Raw genomic sequence first — 22,923 nt, 5'->3', positions numbered from 1 at the left:
AAACAATCACGTCGCGCGAAAGGAGCTGTACGGCGAGACTTTTGCCAATTGTTGAACGCGCTGCAGAGTGCTCACTTATTGCTGGAGATTTCTACTAATATTAGCGCATAATCGATGCTCCACTGTAGTACGTTTGGCCAACAATTTCCTTCCGTTGTTCTAAATTAGAGTAATCAGTCGCTCGAAAGAAGTTGATTCTCCACGTTAATAAGAGTATAATACAAATAACTACATGACGAATTGCAGAATGCTCGTTGGTCTCGTTTCTTTCGCAAAGTGGCCTCATCATCACGGTAAGTACGCTCGGATTGGGAACATGTGCGAAGCGTGGGCGAGTTCAGGAGTTTCCCTCATTTTACACTTCGTAGGAGACACATCATTGATTTATTAGACATATGGATTAGTACATGATGTACCTAGGAACATGAGTATGCGCACGAAGTATATCTAAATACACTGTCATATTTCTCGATTCGCCTTCGATCCGAGGAAACAACGCGACTCGCGGCGAAATGGTAATTTCTAGCAAAATCTAGACGCAGGCACACTGAGTGATCTGAATTATTTCTCTCTTCGCACCTCGTCGAGTTCTGAAAACATCGATTTCATTGTGATCCGTGATCCTCTGGATATTCGAGAAGTACTCGATCGGAAATATACGACCTCCGAGATCTGCCTCTCTCTCTCTCTCTCTTTCAATGCATTCTCCTCATTCTTCGAGAATGTATAGCGCGAAAAATAATTCCGTCGAGCGATTTATAGTCCACGAAGATAAATGAAGGCACATCCATCGTGTGGAGTTCTAATTATAAATGGTCGTGGAATCTCAGAGGCCGATATTTCGGTTAATCCTGCTGTTCCGGTCCGGTTTGCTTGACTCACTTTTATTTTTCCCCAATAACTCTATTTCTAACACTCCTCATTTCGTTATTTTTAAATTTTTCGTCAATTTTCCATATTTAAATAAATCTTTACACAACACGAGAAAATCTCGAGAAGCAGCATCGAAATAAAAAGTTTATGTAAATTTCGGTACGCACGAACGGAACGGCAGGATTGACAAATCGGAGTCGTGAAGGATCATACCTGTACTCGTGCACCTTAAATCTAGCTGGTGTACAAGAATGCTGCTTCGAATATAAACCGGCCAGGCATCTGGATGGCTCCTTTTTGTCGCGCAAAAGACACGTTTCCGTTTCATTCCCTGGACACGTGCCGACGCATTGGCCGACGTTTATTTGCTGTGGAGAACAACAGAAGTTGAAGTCGTCGCTCGAGATGTTGATAGCGACAATTGTCGGAGGGCGCGCGCCCCTCCGAGTGTTCTCAAATAAAATATTTCTTACTCGGACCACGGGTCTGACGTCGGTCGTGTTTGTGCCCTCTTTAATCGCCACTTCGCTGTAATCCAGCACGGTCTCCATGTGATCCATCCTGTGGCAGTTGCCGGCGCAACCGCACTTCTCAATCACCTGGTAGACTTCGTCACCTTGAAAATACATCGAAATCCTCAATTCGAACGACTGTCAAGTAGTTTAGTTTGCCAATTTTAATCTCAATGCTCACGTACCGTTTGGTCCTTTGATGCTAATTGTGCTATTCCGAACTGGCTTGCAACCCAGATCTTGGAAAATGCAAATGCAACGTTAATTTACGGATGCCTGCAGGCGATGGAACTACAAGAAATCGCGTAGCCGGCAAATGGCAAAGCGATTCCAACGCGAATAAATATTAGAAAAAGAAATATTCGATTTTGACATCATAGATAACCCGCTGATAACGGTATCGCTCGTGTTCGCCATCTCTCAGTTAAAACTCCGATGATTTCTTCGCAAAGCTCATACCTTTGCCGCAATGCCCAGTGCAAACTCCGACATCCATGACGGCCTGATGCGGTGTGCCGGAATGCACAAGTTGAACGTAGGATTCCCTTTTGCAAGACGCCTCTGGCGAGCACTCGCACGCGTCGATAGTCTCGATGACGCGGACACCCTGCAACGTCGATACTCTCTCCAATTTCGCGGCCCTCGCTCGACAATGGGATTCCGAAGAGCATTTCTGGAAAAGACGGACGGGAGAAATATTGATGAACAGTCATCGTAGGAAAGAGAATCCCACACTGTGGAAAATCGAGCTCTCGAATGCGATCACGTCAGGAAGAAAGCATTCAACTTTACGCGCCTGTCAGTAAAAGGTTCAATTGAAAAGAAAGTCTTTCTGAATTCGAGGAACGTTTCTCTTTCTCGCGTTTTGCGTCGTTCTGGAGAAGCGTCTCGATAAATTCCGTCCGCGCATAATTCCCAAGGCGCATAATTCCGGATTTAGTGGCTGGACACTCCGGCGCCGTGGTGCGGTGACCTCAACGATTCGACCTTCGAAGGACGCAAAACATATCGCGGCTCTCTCGCGCATTTCGCGTGCAACGCCTCCTTCGCGCCGCCGGGGGGCCCGGCAGCGTGGCTGCTGTAAAACTCGTACACCACCGATCGGATTGCGTCACGTGACGAAAATAGCCCTCTCCCGGCCAAAGATCCGGGAAGATATACGGGAAGGACGGGTGTTTGTCTTCGGGGAATCTTCCCTACGAGGCCCGAAACCGCTTCTTCTCGGCGCGGGGAGGCCCGCCGGCTTTATGCTAAAAACGAAGTTCGAAGTCGTTTGTAACTATTTATACACGGCGGGCACGGCGTAGTTTTGCGATACTTGAAACAAAATGCCGTTGCGCCGGGTACACCAAAGGTACCTGCGCGCCGTTCATGTCATCCACCGCGCTCGATTACCCGACTCCGAGGCTCCTCCGGATTGTTAGCGGTGATTGAAATAATCGAAACAACTTGTTATCACGATAGTCAAAGCTTGTTCGCTGAGCTCTGGAAATTCAAGGGACAATTTATGACAAGCGTCGAGTTAATTGCTCGCAAACTCAACTCGCACGAGGTTTACGCCAACAAAGTCCTTGCTTCGAGAGCTGTACATTCACCAATTGCGAATTACGATTATAATTATTAACGATGATAAGGGTCATTACGCAGCTCGCAATATTAATTCCTCCGCCTTAGGCCGAGCGCGATCGTCGTCGGGACGATCGGACGAGAAGTTTTGCATTCCGCGCAAGCTGCGCGCACCCACGAAAGTTACAAATTATCGGCGAGGATAGGGGATATTCGGTAGGTGCCGTGTATTATTCGCCGTAAAAGTCGCGAAGATCGTACGATCGCGCGATCGCCTGGCGTGGCCGCATTCCAACTCGCGATTGGTTGATCCTGCGCCTCATAAATCTGCACGACGTTCCAACCTTTTTCGCCCTTCGCGTAGCCCTCGGTTACACACGCTCACTCCTCCTGCGATCCGCGGCGATGCTGCGTCGTCTCGCCGAAATACTTGAGCGAGCAATCGGCCGTCGTAAAAAATAGAATTTCCACCTTCAACCTTTCTTCCGAGCGACCCGCCCCTTTCCCTCGGTCGGGTCCGACCTCTTGAATGTCCCATTATCGAGAAACCATTTCCACTTTTGCCAAATTTTATCGCGCTTTAATCGAGATACGGCGCGAACGAGCCCGTCATTCGTCATAAACACCGCTGATATTCATTTCGCGTCGACTTTATTGTAATCTTCGAGGACAAAATCTCGATATCGTTCGAATCTTTCGATCTGATTACTAGAATATGCAATTTTGCTTGCCATGTCTTGTGTCCACGATGATGTCTATAATGAACGTAGATATAATGAAACGCTTAAATTTAAGTTAAAGAGTTAAAAACAATCGCTTGATTGTAAAGATTTGTATACATAAAGAAGATAAGAAGAATATAAGAGGCCCTTGAAAATACTACAAATGTTAGTAATTTTGCAGTAACTTTTTAATTTTAATTTGTAGTAATTTTTATATCCGGCCGATAACTCGGACCTATCATCGTACACACAAATCCTTACAGTCATGTGATTTTTTTCTAATTCTTTAAATAAATTTTAGTGCTTCATTATATCCACGTTATCGTGATTATTATTACCGTACTATTTCTTGCATATTTTTATTTTTTTTTGTATGCTGCAATGATTTTTTTTCTTTTTCTTGCCAATAATTGTATTCACCTGTTCGCTTCGATGTTCTTTCTTTTCTCTTTTTACATTTAATAATTTTATTTTCTTCTTCTTTTATTCACACTATTTGTGTGAAATAGACTTATTTTCTGTTAACAACAACAATAAATAACAACAAGTCTCGAAACAGTTTAAAATTAAGCGAAATTTCGTTATTTTATATAATTATATATCGGAATGGGCTCGCCTCCTTTAAACATTAAACGCTAATATCTTTCTTACAAAGAAGAGCAGGCTTATCCTTAGCCACGTAATACCTCGATAATATTTTCACGACACTTTGTTGAAATGATAATCAAATCAATTCTTGGAAGACTTATCAAAGTCACTTTTCACGTAATTACCTGTCATCGCTGACTGTTTGATTGGATATTAATAATAATATAAATAGCTCCGCATATCAAAATATGATAAGTTAGTATGCCTGTTCGGCAAATTACCCTCATTTAAATTCGACAAAACTTGAAGAAGTAGCAACGATAGCAGCAGCATCGGCAGCATCATCATCAGCAGTAGCAGCAGAAGCAGTGACGCGCTTTTTATCGTATACCGTTGCACAAGGGCGAAGATCAGCCCACGATGTTTTTGCACCAGGTGCGTCCTGCGAGCATGAGTCACAGATTACGCGTGGTCACGCGGGTTCTGTACTGCATTCCTGCCGAACAATCCGGAGAACACTCGCGTTCTGGGTTCAACGTTTGATCGCTGCTGCTGCTGCTGCTACTGGCTGGTGTTGGGAGTTATTTCATTACATAGTCATATCCTTGTACGTTGAACTACATTCGTAGGACTTCGGATATGCGCGATTCGATTCATCTTCACGAAAGAAATCGAAATTGAAATCGAGAGTTCGATTTGAGAAGAAATATCTTATCGATTAGACTCACTCCATCTCTAGTATGCTTTTACGATTACAAGACGATATGTGATCCAACGGTAAAGGTAACTTTTTGACTTGACATTCTTGTTGAGGAATAATCGAGCCTAGGATAACGAGCAAAACGAGGAAAAATCGCGAGAACTTACCTGCACCGCTGGTCGACTTGCGTCCCCGGGATCGTCTGACACATGTCGCGGGCACAATTTTCGACAATGCCCGGCGTCGATCTGAATAATTTCCCCGGATATCCCTGAAAACAAAATTATTCATTTCATATACGTCTCATTGTTACAAAATAAAGCGCACACTGAAAAAAAAGATTTGGAGACAATTACAAATTTAGTTAATAATTTCAACTAAATTATTTGGTTACTTAAGCAAATTATTTAGTACCATATACTATATATAGTAATAGTACAGTATATATAGGTACTAAATTATTTTGTTGCAGTAACTAAACAATTTAGTCGGAACTCTTTAACTAAATTTTGTTAATTGTTACTAAATCCTTTCGTCAGTACAAGTAGGCGACAGAAAGTGTATCTCTGTGAAACAAACGCATGGAAAACGAAACTTTATAAGTAGATCATACGCGAAATGTAGAATAAAATTACAATGCAAAAATGATGCGCTTGATATCAAGAAAGGGCATGCAGCCAACATTTTCAATGCAAAACATCCTTCAAGAGTCGTCTCATTCGGGACAGTTGGAACATTGTAGAAACGAAAAAGGGACGGAAAGTGACGTGCCGCTAGATTTATGAGATATATAGAATTAGAGAAGGCGCCAGGCGAGTCCTAAGAAGGGGTGGTGCCGCAGGGTGGGCGAGTACAACTCTGCTATTTTTGGCGTGAACGCGTGGGACTCGGAATGCGGGAGTACGTCGGTGTGATTCACGTTTTCTCGTGTCCTCGCGCATATACGCGACTTTGCCACCTTTCCTTTTTTTCCCGCCAACTCGCGTTGCAAATATTTTCGCGCGACGGACGCGCTACGAACGATAGGACCGACGCGTGTCGCTGTTCGACGGCAGGTAGGAAGAAACCGTTTTTACCACACGCTAAAACTGCATTAATATTTGTGTGAATGTAAATAAAATAAACATAGTTCCTTAAAAAATAATTTGTTTATCTAAAAATTTTGGTATAAAAGATACAAAATATATATTGTAATAAACACATATTTATTATCAATACTGTTATATTAATTAATTTATTATATATAATTATATTACGAGAATTATATACATGTTTTTTTATTATTATAAATATATATATCTCTTGTTACTTGAGAGAGGCTAACTCTTTAGTTTCTACCCTACGTGACCGTTTGGATTGTTCTAGGTAGACATATGGTGCTTTAATGGAAGTATTAATTACGACTAAAACATTCAGCTGTTCGATAGGGCGAGATCTTCTTCTTAGTAGACGGTCAAAGGTCACGCTGTTCAATTGAAGGCAATAAGTCGACAGGATGAATCAACCCAGCCGACGCGCGATGTGAAATCTCTACCCGAATCGTTATTAGAGGAATCTTTCGCCTTGTGCGTACGTGATATGTTGCACGCGTACGTTGCCGGATCGCAAATCGGATGAATCTGTCTATGACACGTATATAACCGGATGTTCCGTCCCCTCTGTCGGGTCACATTAATGTCCATTGATTAAGCACAGAGTATTAGTTTGCGATAGAGCGCAGGAACAAAAGAAATAACAATTAACGAGCATATATCTTCTCGAAATTTTCTTTTTTCGAATGTCGCGCATTTCTTCGTTTTGAACTTTAAATACTGAATCAAGGAACGGAATATTGTCTTATTTATATTTTTTATCAGGACTTAAATGGGAAATTTTTCCTTTATCTTAGGATATTTTTTTCCCCGACATGAAATATGTACGAAATTTATTTTAAAGATTTGTCAAGTATTCAAATTAGGCAATAATTCAATTTTAATATCGTGAAAATATTTTTGGTCAAATTATTCCCATTTATTGATATACATGTTTTTAATTTAATATTTCTTAACGAGTTGTATCGAGAAATAATCAACGTTTCACACACTCACCGTATCCAACGTCGATCATCTTCTCGTGCCGGGCACAGCACGTGTGTTGTCGCGGTTCTTCTGAGTGCACCTTTCTTTCGCTGTCCGATTCCTTTTCGCAGAAAGCTGAATAACAAACGAGAAATGATAATTGATAAATGTATCTAGATTCAATTCGTATTGAGTGGATAGCCCAAAATAAGGGTCGAGAGCGGATTAATTTCGATGAACACACATACACACGCCACTTTTTATTTGAATCCGAAGGAAGAAGAAATGAATATTGCGAAAATTTACAATACAATAACAATCTTCTCTGTTCTGAAATTAATTCCTCCATTTGACAAAATTACAACTTTTGCTACATTCAAAAAGAGAATAGTTCTGGACACACAGTGCGCTATGAATCCATAGATCATTGGAAGACGGATATGATTGATTGATTATTTCTCACGTACAATCTAGCATTTATCACTATCTACACCATTTAGACAACCATTTGGACGAAAGGCGAGTAAATAGGGGAAAATAAATGAAGGAATGAAGAGGGGTGCTGCGAAGTTACCTAATCGCAAATTAGCCAGGCAAACTACGGCGAAGCCGACGAGGACGGCCCGCCACCCCCTTGTATTTTGCATACGCATCTGATACCGAGCGAGCGGTGAACAGACGTCTTTCGCAATTAATGTAACACGTGTCGGAAACGCCAAGGGATTGCGTCGCTGTCGGAAAGCGATTTTTTACAACGCAGATGGCATACGAGTGATCGAACGATATCCGCGTTGAATATTTCTTCGCGACGATTACCACCTCTCTCTCTCTATCTTTCCCTTTTTCACGGTGTCATCGCGGCTACGACTAGAAGTTAATTATTCGATGCTCTCTTCTGAATCGCGCGTGCAGTGGACTGGTAGACGCGGTGTAGCTTGTGCGAGATCGCAAAGAGATCGATCTGCCCACGCGGCTTGCGATCTGCGAGAAGACTGGCCGTCTGCCGTAGCCGCTCGATCTCGCCGGAGAGACGTCCGGCTGACAGGCGGATCTCTATTAATCTCGTTTGGTACAGGCCGTCCATCACTCGCCGAGCCGGTCGGTCGCATCGCTCGACTTTACGTTCGACGAGTCCGCGCCACCCGTTCCGATTGGCCACTCGCGGGACTTTTTACCTTTCATCCCGGACGGACAGTAGAAGCAGATGGACGTTCACACGTGGACGAGCGAGCTTGTCAATATTTGTCAATGCGAACCTCCGTTTCTCGGAAATGTTTTGTCTCCTAAACAAGCCGGTGTGTTTACCAGATAGCTAGTCGTAGGAATTTCGATCTCGCGCTCGAATCAACCCTAGCCGCAACGACGGATTGAAGAGTTTTGCTTCTTGCTTGAAACGAATGGTGGAAGCGAAGAACTGGTACTGCTCGGTGAGAAAACTGGAGAAGGACGATCATGAGCGCGACAAATTTTATTTTTTTAATGCGCTCTATCGATATTCACAAGGTATATCGCGAAATAGAATGCCAGGATGAAAAAACGATATCGGTAGGGGTGTCTCGTATTTTTGCGATACACCGTCGCTCGACGTCGTTCGTTCGATGCGAAAAATTCTATTTCGCCTCAAACGCGTTCGTCCGGTAGCACCTTTCATGCCCACGTATTCGCGCGCGTCGTGGAATCCGGGAGCCAGGGGAAAGAAGGCAAAAAAGAGCCGACTATTCATTCTCCTGCGTACCTCCCGCGTTTTTTTGCCATACCAACATGGGGAAGCGCGGCGGGGTGTTCGTCCGGCTGCATCATCGCCTCTGATTACACCGGGAGGTCTCTCGTCCCTGCCTGCCCTCCGCGCTCGTTAACACACTCCATTGCTACTGCCAAGATCGTTGAGTCCGAGAGAGGTCATTATCATTACTCATAAATTACCGCGCGCGAATCTCAATTTCGCCCCGAGCTGCAACCTGCGGGAACGTTATTTGACAGAACGTTCAGTGGCGTACTTAAGGGGAGCGCGAAACGGACAGCCCTACCGGATGACAGTTACACGAGGGAAAGAGAGAGAGAGAGGGAAGAAAGAAGGAAAACCGCATTTATCTTGGGTTAAGCTCTTCAAAACAAAAGAATATGCAAGTGAATATGCATATAAATAGACGCAGTAAGACTAATAAGAAAAAATATAATGTAAAAAGATAAAAATATAACACTCCGATGACTAAGCTTGGTTTCTGAGAATTACACGTATTGGATTTACCAAGAAGAGCCTCATCGCCAATGATTGAATAGCTTTTCTTTAAATAAATTGTGACTCGAATTTTCAAACAAAGCTTTTGATGAAGAACTACGTGGAAAGACAGTAATATGTTGAAAGAAGGACATGCAAGAAACTTCTGAGCAACACAAATTGGTTGGCTAACCGTTTACTAACGTTGGGCAAAACGTTGGGCAATGATTAGCCAATCAATTTGCTATTCGGTTCGTAATGCAAAATCGAATTTTGACGTAAAAAGTAAATCTGAGAGAAAAAGAAAGGTAGAGTGGACGATTTAAATTTAAAACAGATTAAAAATAAATTAGAGTGCAAAAAATGGTAAGAAGAAAGTATCTTAAATATAATATCTTCCGGTTCATTCGTAGTAGTTGAATTTGATATTTCACATCATGGTAAGATAAGGTTCAAATTAAGAAGTTTCATATAGGAAATTTAAAATATCAGTACGAAAGTCAAGAGGTTACAAAAGCAAATGAGAAGAATGGAAAGCATGAGTCAGATACTGATGACGGGTACTCCAAACATAATCCAAGGATCCGAATCTCCCGCCTGTAGTGGGATGTTTCCATCTTTATTTTAGTGATGAACTTTGTTCAGAAATATATTTCTGTCATGTATTTTACCAATACACAAGTATACACAATATATTTCTGTAATATATTTTACCAATACACAAGTTTTTGAATCAAATAAAAGTTTCGTTAAATCGATTTATAGGGAAACATTGCATTTTAATTCTCCTAGAAATTGTTCCTAAATTAATTTTTACAACTATTTTCTGAAATAATTGAAGCATTTGAAAATTAAACATAAATATTTCTAATCGCAGACGTGTCGATACAAGCAAAATTGAACGATCACTGTCATAACGTAATCTTCGTGCACATTTCATGAAAACAAATTTACCCAAAAAGATTCCATAAACATTGTTACAATAAAAATATGACAACACTTGTAATGCATCCGTTCTAAGTTTTCTTCCAAATCGCATTAATTTAGCAACTTTTACTGAAAGATATCAATATGTAATCGCGATTTTACTTACAATTAATTCATGTATTAAGATTTTCCCTTTAATAATATGCATGAGATAAAAGAGTGACAAAGTTTAAATAGGTTATAGCTTATAGGTTATTGGTTGGTAGAGTTATCTTTGAATTTAAACGAATACTGCAATCGATTGTCGAACCCGAGACAAATCGATTATCGAAATCGAGACAATTGAGTTCAGTCGATTCACGCCAATCGCAACTGCTATCGATTGTCTGTGAATGAAGGTTAGTCGAACAGGTGTATTCGATACACATGCGCGAAGAGGGGGATTATCTGATAACACTGACCCAACTATGCTTTCTTCTTATTAGTCTGTTGAAAATTGAGAGGTTATGATTAAATTCAACTTTCAATTTTCTTCAGGTAGTGCAGAATATTGCTATCTGTTTACAATTTTTGCAATAATGCTTAAGAGGGAAAATTTAACAAATAATTGTTGAATAAAGAAAAATCTTTCTTTTTATAAAACAAGTAAAAATGTAAAAAATCAAAATCTAAATTTTGATGATTTTACATAGAAACAATTGTAGAATGAAGGATGAAAATGCTATTTGTATAATATAATATACTTTTGCAGGATGTCTTCTAAATCGAGAAAAAGTTTATCAGCATGGTCGCAATGCGACAAATGTCAAAGCATTTTGACACAAATAGGTTTACCATTGCATGAAAAGGATTGTCCACCTTGCACGGAAAATACAGAAAGAGAATATTCTTTTATTCGTGATGGAGTTTTGTACAGTACTGTACAACTTTATCAACCCCAAGGTATGACGTCTAATTTATATAATATTTGTATGCATATAAATAAATATATATTTTTAGTCAATTATATATTTTACAGAATTACCTAAAAATATATCTGAAAAGGCATCGAATGATATGGTGTTTATATCAATATCTGCTATGCAATTATGCAATATTGCAATTGGTGATACAGTTATTATTGAGATTAACAATGTCAAGATTGTTAAGACAGCTTTCCCAACAAATGACACGAATTTAACAAGTGTCTCTTTAACTAAACAAGGTATCTGATACATTTATTTTCTGCATATTTTTATTTTTTCTATATATTTCTATATATTTAATTAATTCCATTAACTTTATCTATTTATTTACTTGTACTATTAATGTTGTTTTTATCATTTTCAGTTGTTGACTTAGATAATCTAAATGGACCAATGAAAGTATATTTGTTGGAAGATGATGTTCATATCGCTAAGGAGATTATACTCAAACAACTGAGTAAACGTTTGATATGTGAAAATATAGCTGTAGAAGTTGATATTATTCTGAAATGTTTCAATGAGCATAAAATATTCACTCTTGGTAACAAAATAATAATACCATTTTATGGGAAAAAGTTAATATATGAGATTGTACAAATTAAAACAGAAGATGGAAAAGAAGTACAGATCAAAGCAACCGATGAAAATGATCTGTCGATAGCTTTAGAGAGGATAAATCTGGAAACTAAATCCTCAACAATAGCTTATTTTAAAGCGCTATATTCAACCAAATATATGATACTTCCAAAGAAGAACGATAAAGGTGAAGAAAGTGTTTCAAAGAAAGCATATAAAATAGAAGATATAGGAGGATACGACGCCCTTATATCCGATATAAAAGATGTAGTACAAATAGGTATTGGTAAATACAAAAGCGTGAAAAATTTCGGTGCCAACAAAGGAGTATTATTACATGGTCCCGCTGGTGTTGGCAAATCCCTAATAGCTAACGCCATAATATCAGAATGTAATGCGAAGACATTCATTGTTTACAGTTCGGATATCTACAGCAAGTCTATTGGCGAAATGGAAAACAGACTCAAAGAGATTTGTAGCAAAGCAATGTCGGCCGCCCCCAGCATAATACTATTAGAAGACTTGGACAGTTTATGTCCCATGAAAAACAGCAACACTACGGATCACGAGAGAAGAATTCTTGCGCAGTTAACGACACTGTTCGACGATCTACATAGCACAAAGAGCGACGTATTGGTAATGGCTACAACTTCGAAACTATATTCCATAGACGGTTCTCTAAGGAGGCCCGGCAGAATAGACGTAGAATTTGAAATTTATGTACCGACTCCGAACATGCGGCTGGAAATATTGACGAAATTAATTTCGAAGATTCCCAGTACGCTTTCGAGACAGGATATACAAGTCCTTTCGTTAAATACTCATGGCTTTGTTGGCGCGGATTTACATGGTTTGTGCTCCAAAGCGATATTCAATGCGGTGAGACGCCAAGAGAAAAATGCCCTTTCAGAGGAGAACTCTGAAGAGAAAGAATGTGTACCTTTTGATATTGAGCCAATAGTGACGATGGAAGATTTTATTTGCGCTTTGACTACAACGAAACCATCGGCTATGAAGGAAGTTTTGGTGGAGGTACCAAATGTAAGATGGTCGGATATCGGCGGGCAGAAGGATTTGAAACTAAAATTGAAACAAGCTGTCGAATGGCCGCTGAAGTTCCCCGATGCATTTAGGAAAATGGGCATCATGCCTCCGAAAGGTGTTTTGATGTACGGACCACCAGGATGCTCGAAAACTATGATCGCGAAAGCTCTTGCCACTGAAAGCAAAGTGAATTTCCTGAATATCAAGGTAATTCGTCCGAAGGAATACTTGCGTTTGCATATATCACGCGTTTGTGTGTATATCACGGGACTTGTTTGCAGGGTCCGGAATTGTTCTCGAAGTGGGTCGGCGAATCTGAGAGGGCCGTGAGAGAAGTTTTCCGAAGGGCAAGGCAAGTAGCACCGTCTATCGTGTTTATCGACGAGATAGATGCATTAGGAGGCGAGAGAAGCTCATCCTCGGGCGGTAGCGGTAGCAATGTACAGGAACGAGTACTGGCTCAATTACTGATCGAACTCGATGGCATTATTGCTTTGGGAAGCGTTACGCTAGTAGCGGCTACTAATCGACCGGATAAAATTGACAAGGTAATTTCTCATATATTGTCTACCCTCGAAGTGTACCTGGATATAGCTTTGTGAAACGCAAAATTAACTCCAAGAACCAGTGTCTTGGCTTTATAGATTTTTCGGGGAAAAGAAAGATAGAGTTAAAATTCTATTCTAACAATATTGGATTCTATCTAATTTTGATTAAATTATGATCAGTTTGGTAGTACAGAAAACATTTTAATTTTTTCAGGCACTTCTCCGACCTGGACGATTAGATCGCATTATATATGTTGGTCTGCCGGACGAGGAGACCAGACAAGAAATATTCGGCATAAAATTGCAAAAGATGCCGGTTGCAGAAGAGATAAACGTTGCAGATTTGGTTTGCTTGACGGAAGGCTACACCGGTGCAGAAATTCACGCGATATGTCATGAGGCTGCTATGAAAGCACTGGAGGAAAATATTGACGCTGAAATAGTTAAGAAAGAACATTTCAGAGCCGCATTGGCACTTGTTACTCCTAGGACGCCTGTCTCACTGATCAAACTTTATGAAGATTATAAAAATAATATTTTATGATAGAAGGAGTATGAATGAATGTATTCTTATTGTCTAACAATAAAAGTATTAAAAATGTGTTAAGTTTCAGTTTTCTCATACTTTCTGTATTGATTTTTTCTGTCCTTTTGGGCGAATTATTACACTGGTGCAAAAGAAACGTGCACTAAGGTGTCGATTTTAGCGGAAATGACGTCGCAAGCGTGTTCTTATGCTGGCTACATATTACTTTCTATACCCAATAGAAAAAGTTATTTCTTAGGGACTTTAGGTACAGAAATTCTGTTTCTAGAAAACAAATTCTCCTATTGGATATTATACACTGGATTCGCTGTAGTGCAGTGCGCGTACACGAGAAAGAATCCTATTTAACAACACCACACCGTAGAATCGCGTCATAGCTCGAAGCACATCATCGTGTTAGTCAACTTGTATTCTTATCTGCGTATTGATTTGTTCTGCAACGTACAAGAGATCTCGTAAAATATTTACGTGTTCACTGTTTAATATTGTTTATATAGGCGCAAACTGTAGTCATGGCGGACGTTTTGGATATTGACAACGCTGAGGAGTTCGAAGTTGACGATGAAGGCGATCGTAAGTCTCGTTATTCAAGTTTCCTCAAGTCCGGTCAATTTTATGTTACATAACCTCAAATTTAAGTTTTGGTTTAATGTACTCTATTTGTTAGCATTTTTTGTAATACAACAACTAAACTAATCGGACTTGTGCTTTTAGAGGGTATCGCTCGTCTTAAAGAGAAGGCAAAGAGAAGGAAAGGTAGAGGCCATGGTGCTGAATTAGTATCCACAAGAGATGATGTGGGTCATTATGAATCCATGAATATGGTTGAAGAAGATGATAATGAACCTGGCCCACAAAGATGTAAGTTTGTGTTATTGTAATTATATTAGTTGATTTATATATATATGTACAATTATCCCCTTTTGTTTGAGTCCTACAATAAGCTGTATGTCAGATGTTGGAACACAGCTGAACATTTAATGAAAAAATTTATTTGAAAGTGAGTTTTCATTGAACCATCGACTGCGTTTTGACATCTGACAGCAACATATGACATATGGTAGAGCAAGTCTGATTATTCTTATATTGCAAACTTGTTATAATTTATATCCCTCATATATTTGTAGCTGTCGAAGGATGGATTTTGTTCATAAATTCTGTACATGAAGAAGCACAAGAGGATGACATTCAGGACAAGTTTTCTGAGTTTGGCCAGATCAAAAATTTGCATTTAAATTTGGACAGAAGGACAGGGTTTTTGAAAGGTTATGCATTGGTGGAATACGAAACTTTTAAGGAAGCCCAAGCTGCAAAAGAAGCTTTGAACGGCACAGAGATTTTGGGACAAGCTATCTCTGTTGATTGGTGTTTTGTAAAAGGACCAAAGAAGTGAGTAATACTGTAGCATTACAGCCATAGTAGTAATTTTAAATTGCTATTTAAATCATATTGTTTATATTAATATTTGATATATCCATTTTTATAGAATCAGAAAAAGGAGTCACAGAAGGCGATGAGAGTCATGCAAAATATATTCATAATTATAATATATTATGTCTGACTAATTCTATATAAGATAAACTTTTATATTTGATAAATCTGTAAATCCTCCAAGGTAATAGAAACTTTTCCCATAAAAGTTGTTTTTTGTGTTTAGCTATTAAAATGTAAGAATTTCATATAGATAATAATCAATAAATAAATGAATCATGTATTTGCTGTCTATTGTACTTACAAAAATATTAACTATTCCTGCCAATATTATTACTTGATTTGTTCATGTTGTCTATTATTCATCCAGCAATATTTTTCATATAATTTTCGTTCATTATTGCATTCTACAAATCCGTAAGAAATGAATTAAACTTTATTCCATAATGATGTGTGTGGAACATCTTGTATATTTTCAATATCTTGGTCTTTTTCTGTAACACATAATATTCAATACATGTAAGATTCTTTACATAAATTATGAAAGATAACATTTCAGTACATGTACTTGTAAAAGCATGAAATATAATTATTTTCTGACAGAGTACAAAGGTAATATTCATCAATTTTTTTTCGTATGTGACTAAAAAATTATCCAGCTGTATGTTATACATATGATGTGTAATATTTGTTGAAAAATTAAAAGAAATACATGAATAATATATATATTTATTATACAAAAGTACCTTATTAAATAAGTGACGTAATGAAGCATATTAGGCATAATAGTTTAAGTTTGCTTTCTTCTTTGCTTGAACCTCATTGATAGCTTCCATCAAATCTTCGTGAGTAACTGCCGTTGCATTACGTCGTAACGCTATCATACCCTGTGATCACATTACATTATAATTATGAATATTTGATATAATACATTATAATTATTACAATAATTTACTTGTAATTTTGATCAATTTAATTGGTTATAAATAGGACAATGAGTGGAGGAACTTGACTTCTAGACGATAAAACCAATAATTGTGAAAAACTTGGTAGAAATAAAATCTTTGAATTAAAATAACTTTATCTCGTTGAATGCTTCATATCACTGTCTCATTTAAGATCATGATTGACTCTAAACTGGTCTTATTTAAATATGTGATCGTACCGCCTCTACGCAAACAGCTTTGCATTGTGCTCCGTTAAAATCGTCCGTGGATCTGGACAATTCCTCGAAATTCACATCGGGCGACATGTTCATCTTGCGTGAGTGAATCTGCATGATACGTGCTCTGGCCTCCTCGTTGGGATGCGGGAACTCAATTTTCCGGTCCAATCGCCCGGATCTCAGCAGAGCCGGATCCAAAATGTCCACTCTGTTCGTGGCGGCGATAACTTTGATGTCGGCGGTTGAGCTGAAGCCGTCCAATTGATTCAACAGCTCTAACATAGTACGCTGTACTTCTCTGTCGCCAGCCTTCTCTGAATCAAACCGTTTCGTTCCGATAGCATCAAGCTCATCAATGAATATTATAGCTGGCGCTTTTTCCTTGGCTAATGAGAACGCATCTCTGACCAATTTCGCTCCGTCACCGATGAACATCTGTACTAATTGCGGGCCGGCAAGTTTCAGGAAGGTGGATTTCGTTTGAGCGGCGCATGCTCTAGCTAACAAAGTTTTTCCGGTTCCAGGCGGACCGTAAAGTAAGACACCTTTTGGCGGCTGAATCCCTAGATTTTCGAATTTCTCTTTGTGCGTCATGGGCAGCACGACTGCTTCGATCAGCTCTTGAATCTGCTTATCCAGTCCACCGATGTCGGAATATTGCTCTGTTGGACGTTCGTCTACCTCCATAGCTTTGACTCTGGCATCGTATTCGGCCGGCAGAGTCTCTAGCACTAGATAACTATCTTTATTAACGCCAACCAAATCACCTGGCTTCAACGCCTCGGCATCGACCAGACCGATTACAGGGAGAAAGTAAGTTTGACGTGTAGAAGTTTTTATAACTGCACACTTGCCCTTACGTTGCGCGTCTAGATCGACAACTGCACCGTCTTCTTCTCCCATATCCTGTGGATCGACATCTAACAGCTCGATGACATTGGATACCAGATATGGTAGAGTCTTGTTTACTTTGATTTTCTCAGTGTTCTCTTTGATCTTGTCATTCTGAGCTTGTAACTCATGCGTTATTCGCATCACTTCGCTCTTCATGATCTTGATTTCATTATCCAGGAGCCGTGTGCGCGACACGATCTCATCAGTAGACATTCGTAGAACGTCTTCCCCTAGAGTCTCCTGTGAAAGAAAGGGCATAATCCTTTTATTGCAAAATCCTATTTTGTAGCAAAAGTTTAAGAATCAACTGTTTGTTTAAAAGTATAGGTAGATGATTATCTACGAGAATTCTTATATCTTAACTGCATATGAAGATCATTCTTCTTAGATCAGTAGCAGTATTTATTCATACAATATTTTTAATTAGTATTTCTTAGTATTAGTTTAGTATTTAAAATTTATTATACTCAGCTTTAGCTTTAAAACTCTATCTCAAAATTACTTATATAATCTAGATATAATTAAAACTATCAAATATATATACACATAATATATATATATATATGTGTGTATGTGTGTGTGTAATCCATACACAATAACTAAATTAAATTAAATGTTCAAAAATGGAATAACATTTAAATCTTATTTCTTATAATTTTGAGATTATATACAGCTGATAAAATAAAACATATCACACAAGAAAATTTAAATTAATATATTTCTCCTTGTATCTTGAGATTTGAATATAGAATGAAAAATGTTAATGTAATTATTTATTATTGATGAAATAAATTCTTATATTCAGTTGTACTGAGAAAAGATAAATTAATTCAACAGCTTGGAGTAACGATATACAATTTATAAATATCTTTGATCTCAAAACAAAGTATAAGAAGCATATATTTAAATATATAGTTTAGTCTTATATTTCTTGAATGTTATAAACGCAATAAATGTTTCCTTATTTTTTATATTTTATGTAAAAAGAAAGTTGAGTTTTTGGGGGAGATGGAAAATTAAAATTCTATGAGAAAAGGGTAAAAAATGCAGCAAAGAAGACCATCAAACAGAAAAGGTCGGGAAAAACAAGAATGAGATTGTAATTAACAAAGATTTGCGTTAAACGTCTGTAAGATATATCACAGTACCGTGCGTTCATCTAGATGTGCTTGTCATTCGCTACCATAACCTACAAGACATAAAATTGCTCTTACTTCTCCGTCTTCCCAAATCGATTTGTCTTCTAACGTAGCCATTTGGAAATGCTTCAGTAAGGTTCTTCCCAGAAAGCCGGTTGTTCCTACTTGAACGCAAAATCCCTTAAAGCCGTTGCACTTATCTGGCAATTTCTCCAAAATTTGCTGATCGCCAAGTGACACCAACGCAGTACGCGAAGTTCGAGATTATACCGACCTATCGTTGACTGCTCTCAATCGCAGTACAGTGTAACTCGTACAGATGACAGTGCTTGTTGCATTCCGATCTGAATGCTGGTAATACGATGAGAGACCGAGTAATAATATAAAAATAATTACGTTGAAATTCAAAGGTGGACATAAATACATAATGAGTATTTCGAAAATGCGATTTCTCGAGAGTATCGAAAGATTCGTGTTTTTATTGTGATAAAATCGTTAATATTTCGGACATCGATGATCGCGAGCATTTTACGCCTGAAATTTCGGATTCGAATTTGCGCAATCTTGAACAAATAAACGTATTACGTGATTGGTCGGCTCGCTGCTTCGAGTATCTCAATCGCTACAATGTTCACACAGCTGTGGTCAGTTATGGCGCGGGTCGTAGAGTAGCGTGCGGGTGTGAAGAGGCTACTCGAGTTATTTCTCGTGATTTTGCCTCGCGGTAGTCGAGTCTCGCGTCTCAATCATCGTCACCGGGAGTGTCGAGAGTGAGTTTCGTGCGTGTATTACGGCGGAGTGCCGTTAAATAACCGCGGGAGGTAAATATCCCGCGGAGCGGTCGCCGAGCAAAGTTTCGCGTCACACAAGCACAGCAGCTCGGGCTTTGCACCGCTGTGTTCCACGCTTCCGATTCACTCGCGTACGAATTATCGTTGGACATGGCAGAAGGTATGGCATTCGTTGAATATTTGCTGAAAGTGGATATTGTTCGTCGGTGGGAGTACCGAATGAAATTTCGCAAGGTTTTTTTCTATCATGGCGTACTTCTCGGACCGTTAGATTTTAAATGAAACGTCGTGATTGGTCGATATGTGTAGTACAGCACACTGATTTACCTACATATTGGAAATCGCGACCGTAACGCAACGGATTGCAATATGTCGTATGCGAATTCGTCGAAGAGCCGTTCTCGCGTATTTTCCGCAATTTCGACTCGCCGAGAGTGAATGTCTCCGGCTTGTGACATTGTCGCAGGGATTAACGAAAGTAAATCTCGTGCGTTCATCACGGCGAAGTGTCGTTAAGTAGCCGTTGAAAGTGAATGTCTCGCGGAACCGGGCCGTCGGGAATGAAGTTTCGGGCGTTCCCCGCGTAATGGCAGTTCGGCCATTTTCAAATCGTTGCCCGAAGGAATCTTGCGCGCGAAATATTGTCGGGAGTGTGGAAGTTAAGTTTCGTGCGTGTGTTGCGAAGAAGTATCGTTGAATGGCGTTGAAGAGAGATGGGTATCGTCGGGGAGAGCTCGTTCTACGTTTGTCGTTTTGCGGCAGTTCGGAGTTGCTTTTAACTCGCCGACGGAAAAATCGGTGAGTACTGATCACACTTGTAACAGAAAATCGAAACGCGAAATTAACCTCTAACTTTGATGAGGTATTACTAACCCTTCGACCATACACTTCTGAAAAGTCGCTCGCAAACAAGATTATATTGACCCTGCGTGTAATTTTTTAAACTCCATATCTAAAACACTGGAAAAAGAAAGAGGTTGACAAAATTCCAGAATAAAAAGTAACTCTTCTACTTTAACGTTTGGTTATGCATTCACAGAAAATCAAATTTTAAATTACTGAAAAAAAATTCGAATTTTCGATGCACTTTTCTTCGTTATAACTTTTCAAACACAACTCACCGTGTCTATTTGGCCCATAATGCGAACACTTTCGCTGCCGATTCCCGCGCCAGTGCGTGATATGGCGTATAACTATTAACACATCCTCACGTAACCGGCAGCTAATGTGTTAAACATCAACAGTAAAATGCACGATTACCGATATTTGGACGATTAGTCTTAACTTTATGATTCACCGTCATTCAAAAGTTTCATAAGCATGCATAAATATTGATAATATGTAGATGTATAATATTACCAGTCAGATATGTATGTTTATATCAGCTGGCCGGGACTGTCGGTAATGTTGGTACTCTCCAATTATCCCGAAGCCCTCCGGGCTCCATTTGGTAGTCACGAGACTTTGCTCAGAACTGACGGTCTTTAATATTACCTCGTCGGTGGTTGCGCACATACGAGGACCGTGCATTTGCGTGCATTGCGGCTTGCATCTCTGGGGGATGCATCTTGGTGTGTTCGGGCTAATCGGGAAGCAACGAGTTCATAACGGATAACTGCAGCTTTCATTAAACTCTATTAACGCTAATTACAGAATAACTGAAGGCTAATTACAGAATAACTACTGCACATAAATAAGCGCATATATAAGCCTGTGGTGAGGTGGTTAATAAATGAGTTAATTTACACAACCGCGCTCGGAACAGCAAATCTTACTTTAGGGACGAGTTAAAATTTCGGTGTGCGCGTTGTTTGCCTATGTAATAATTTTTTATCATATTCTAACTGCAGATGAAACGAAATAATACAGGGCTTCTGTAAACAGGAACGCGATATTTTGCAAAACAAATCCCACGATCGAAGGGAATATCACCTGGATGGTTGTTCGCAAATAAACCATTTTATGCATTTCGATAATTTGCAAATAACCAACGCTTATTTCGATATTTCGATGTATGCCTGCATTGGAGTATAAACACGGTAAATGCATGGAACTTTTTCGTGATAGGCATTTTGAGGATCATCCCACTTAATCGGGTGCATTAATGCTGTTCGGCGCGTTTACATTCAGCATTGAAATTTCTCTGCGATATTTGATGAACGGATCTTTCCGTTTGCACAATAGGAATAGTACGGTTTAAAATATTTTATTTTGAAAATGGAAAGAGAATCGCGTGATCTCTTTGTGCGCACGACGTTAATGCGCGGAACAATATTAAAACATGGACGATCGCACCGTTAAACTAATGGCACATAGAAAAATGTAAATAATAAAAGTAGTAAAAATGTAAAACTTAAACAATAAGGAAATTGACTGATCAATCAGTATATTTTTTTATTTCGAAAACACGATAGAAGTGACGATAAGTTCGGTCTTAAACAGAAATAATTACAATTTCAACAAATTGAAATGCTGCTTCTATTTAAGATCAAACTTATCGTCACTTCTATCTTCATCCGTCTTTTGGAATACATAACCTAAAGAAATACGCTGATAGTTGGTCAATTTCCTTACTGTTTAAGTCTTATTGTTTACATTTTTCCATGTGCTTTTTTTGGTACATATAAAAACGTAAGCAATAAGCAAATTGGCTAATTACAATTATTTTTCGACCGTAAGGAGAACAATCAATTGTATTTTCTTACCGCTTATGTCTTTGTGCCACGCTTATGCTTATGCCTTTAAGCGGCGTCTACAATGAAAATTTCAAGTGTAAGTGTAAGAAAATATAATAATCAAATCGATTACTCTTCTCACATTTGACTATAATGATTAATTTCTCACGGCTTAAGGCCTACGGCTTAAATTCCAAGCGGGTACACTTATACGTACGAATCGTCCTCATACGATTCCGCCGTTGGCGTTGACACGCGAACGCCGCGTTTAGACGAAGGGAGTTCGCGCCACTCGATAAATCGACAATGGCACGACTCTCTTTACGGGTGGTTAATCGTATTCCGTTGAGCGCGATCCCGAATCCGCGTAAAGTATCAGATTTCACCGTGGCTATGAAGTTCGGGACCTTAGGAGAAGTGTCGGGAGTTTTACAACTTTTATCGTGGCCGTGCAATATCTGCGGGGATATATTATCGAATTTCCATACCGACGTCCCGCCCTCCTGAATAAGGTAGGACTTACCCGAGCTTTTATAACCGGCTGTAACTCAAAGCCGTACATTAGCAACCTTCGGAGGCTCTTGGTCATCACTCTCGTTAGCCCTCGATATAATAATGCTTCGACAAAGCGTCACGTAAATACGTTTTCTCGAATTTCCTCGAACAATGCGACGAATTTGACGTCAAACGCATGCATTTCGTTTCACGCCTTCCCGGCGTACGCGATAACCCGACTCTCTGGACGAAAAAAGAGCGCGCTGCTTCAGCTTTTTCGCGATTTACCTTTACGTCAAGGATCGTCCGCGAAGATATTTCAATGTCGACGAGTTTACGCGAACACAAAGACCAACCGAGGAGAGAACGATTATCCCTTGTAGATCTTATAAAAATTTTAGGTACGCTGTATAAGTCTTTTATACATGCTTTACCGCAGGTTTAAGCCCGCCGTTCCGTTAGAGTCCATACTACTTTCATTTTTAAAATA

General features: G+C 39.3%; 4 protein-coding genes across 5 annotated transcripts; 2 read left to right on the top strand and 2 right to left on the bottom strand.

The window, feature by feature from the left end:
- Window positions 1-365: 365 nt before the first annotated feature.
- LOC106743943 lies at window positions 366-8,046 on the bottom strand. Its single transcript, XM_014618298.1, has 8 exons — window positions 7,593-8,046; window positions 7,049-7,153; window positions 5,129-5,232; window positions 1,845-2,058; window positions 1,571-1,624; window positions 1,347-1,489; window positions 1,087-1,241; window positions 366-590 (listed from the first exon to the last, which is right to left on the bottom strand). The coding sequence occupies exons 1-8, from the start codon at window positions 7,669-7,671 to the stop codon at window positions 533-535; spliced, it is 912 nt and encodes a 303-aa protein (XP_014473784.1). The 5' UTR covers window positions 7,672-8,046; the 3' UTR covers window positions 366-532.
- Window positions 8,047-10,584: 2,538 nt separating this feature from the next.
- LOC106743857 (spermatogenesis-associated protein 5) lies at window positions 10,585-13,899 on the top strand. The gene is made up of 6 exons (XM_014618079.1): window positions 10,585-10,700; window positions 10,915-11,105; window positions 11,182-11,367; window positions 11,493-12,955; window positions 13,030-13,296; window positions 13,511-13,899. Exons 2-6 carry the CDS (start codon window positions 10,916-10,918, stop codon window positions 13,838-13,840), a joined length of 2,436 nt encoding a protein of 811 aa, XP_014473565.1. The 5' UTR covers window positions 10,585-10,700; window position 10,915; the 3' UTR covers window positions 13,841-13,899.
- A 235-nt stretch (window positions 13,900-14,134) lies between these two features.
- On the top strand, window positions 14,135-15,500 carry LOC106743946 (RNA-binding protein 8A). Of its 2 annotated transcripts, XM_014618304.1 has the most exons (5): window positions 14,135-14,238; window positions 14,341-14,416; window positions 14,558-14,704; window positions 14,971-15,232; window positions 15,330-15,360. In XM_014618304.1, the coding sequence occupies exons 2-5, from the start codon at window positions 14,356-14,358 to the stop codon at window positions 15,358-15,360; spliced, it is 501 nt and encodes a 166-aa protein (XP_014473790.1). In that variant the 5' UTR covers window positions 14,135-14,238; window positions 14,341-14,355. The 2 variants fall into 2 exon arrangements, with proteins under 2 accessions (XP_014473790.1, XP_014473791.1); XM_014618305.1 differs by having other exon boundaries at window positions 14,188-14,416; window positions 15,330-15,500.
- Window positions 15,501-16,020: 520 nt separating this feature from the next.
- LOC106743945 (26S protease regulatory subunit 6A-B) lies at window positions 16,021-18,751 on the bottom strand. Its single transcript, XM_014618303.1, has 3 exons — window positions 18,548-18,751; window positions 16,440-17,573; window positions 16,021-16,161 (listed from the first exon to the last, which is right to left on the bottom strand). The coding sequence occupies exons 1-3, from the start codon at window positions 18,587-18,589 to the stop codon at window positions 16,051-16,053; spliced, it is 1,287 nt and encodes a 428-aa protein (XP_014473789.1). The 5' UTR covers window positions 18,590-18,751; the 3' UTR covers window positions 16,021-16,050.
- Between the last annotated feature and the right edge of the window lie 4,172 nt (window positions 18,752-22,923).

This window comes from Dinoponera quadriceps, unplaced genomic scaffold, assembly GCF_001313825.1.
Source record: "Dinoponera quadriceps isolate SergipeBrazil2010 unplaced genomic scaffold, ASM131382v1 scaffold1070, whole genome shotgun sequence".
In the NCBI taxonomy this organism is placed as follows: domain Eukaryota; kingdom Metazoa; phylum Arthropoda; class Insecta; order Hymenoptera; family Formicidae; genus Dinoponera; species Dinoponera quadriceps.
This window is presented reverse-complemented; position numbering and strand designations above follow the sequence as displayed.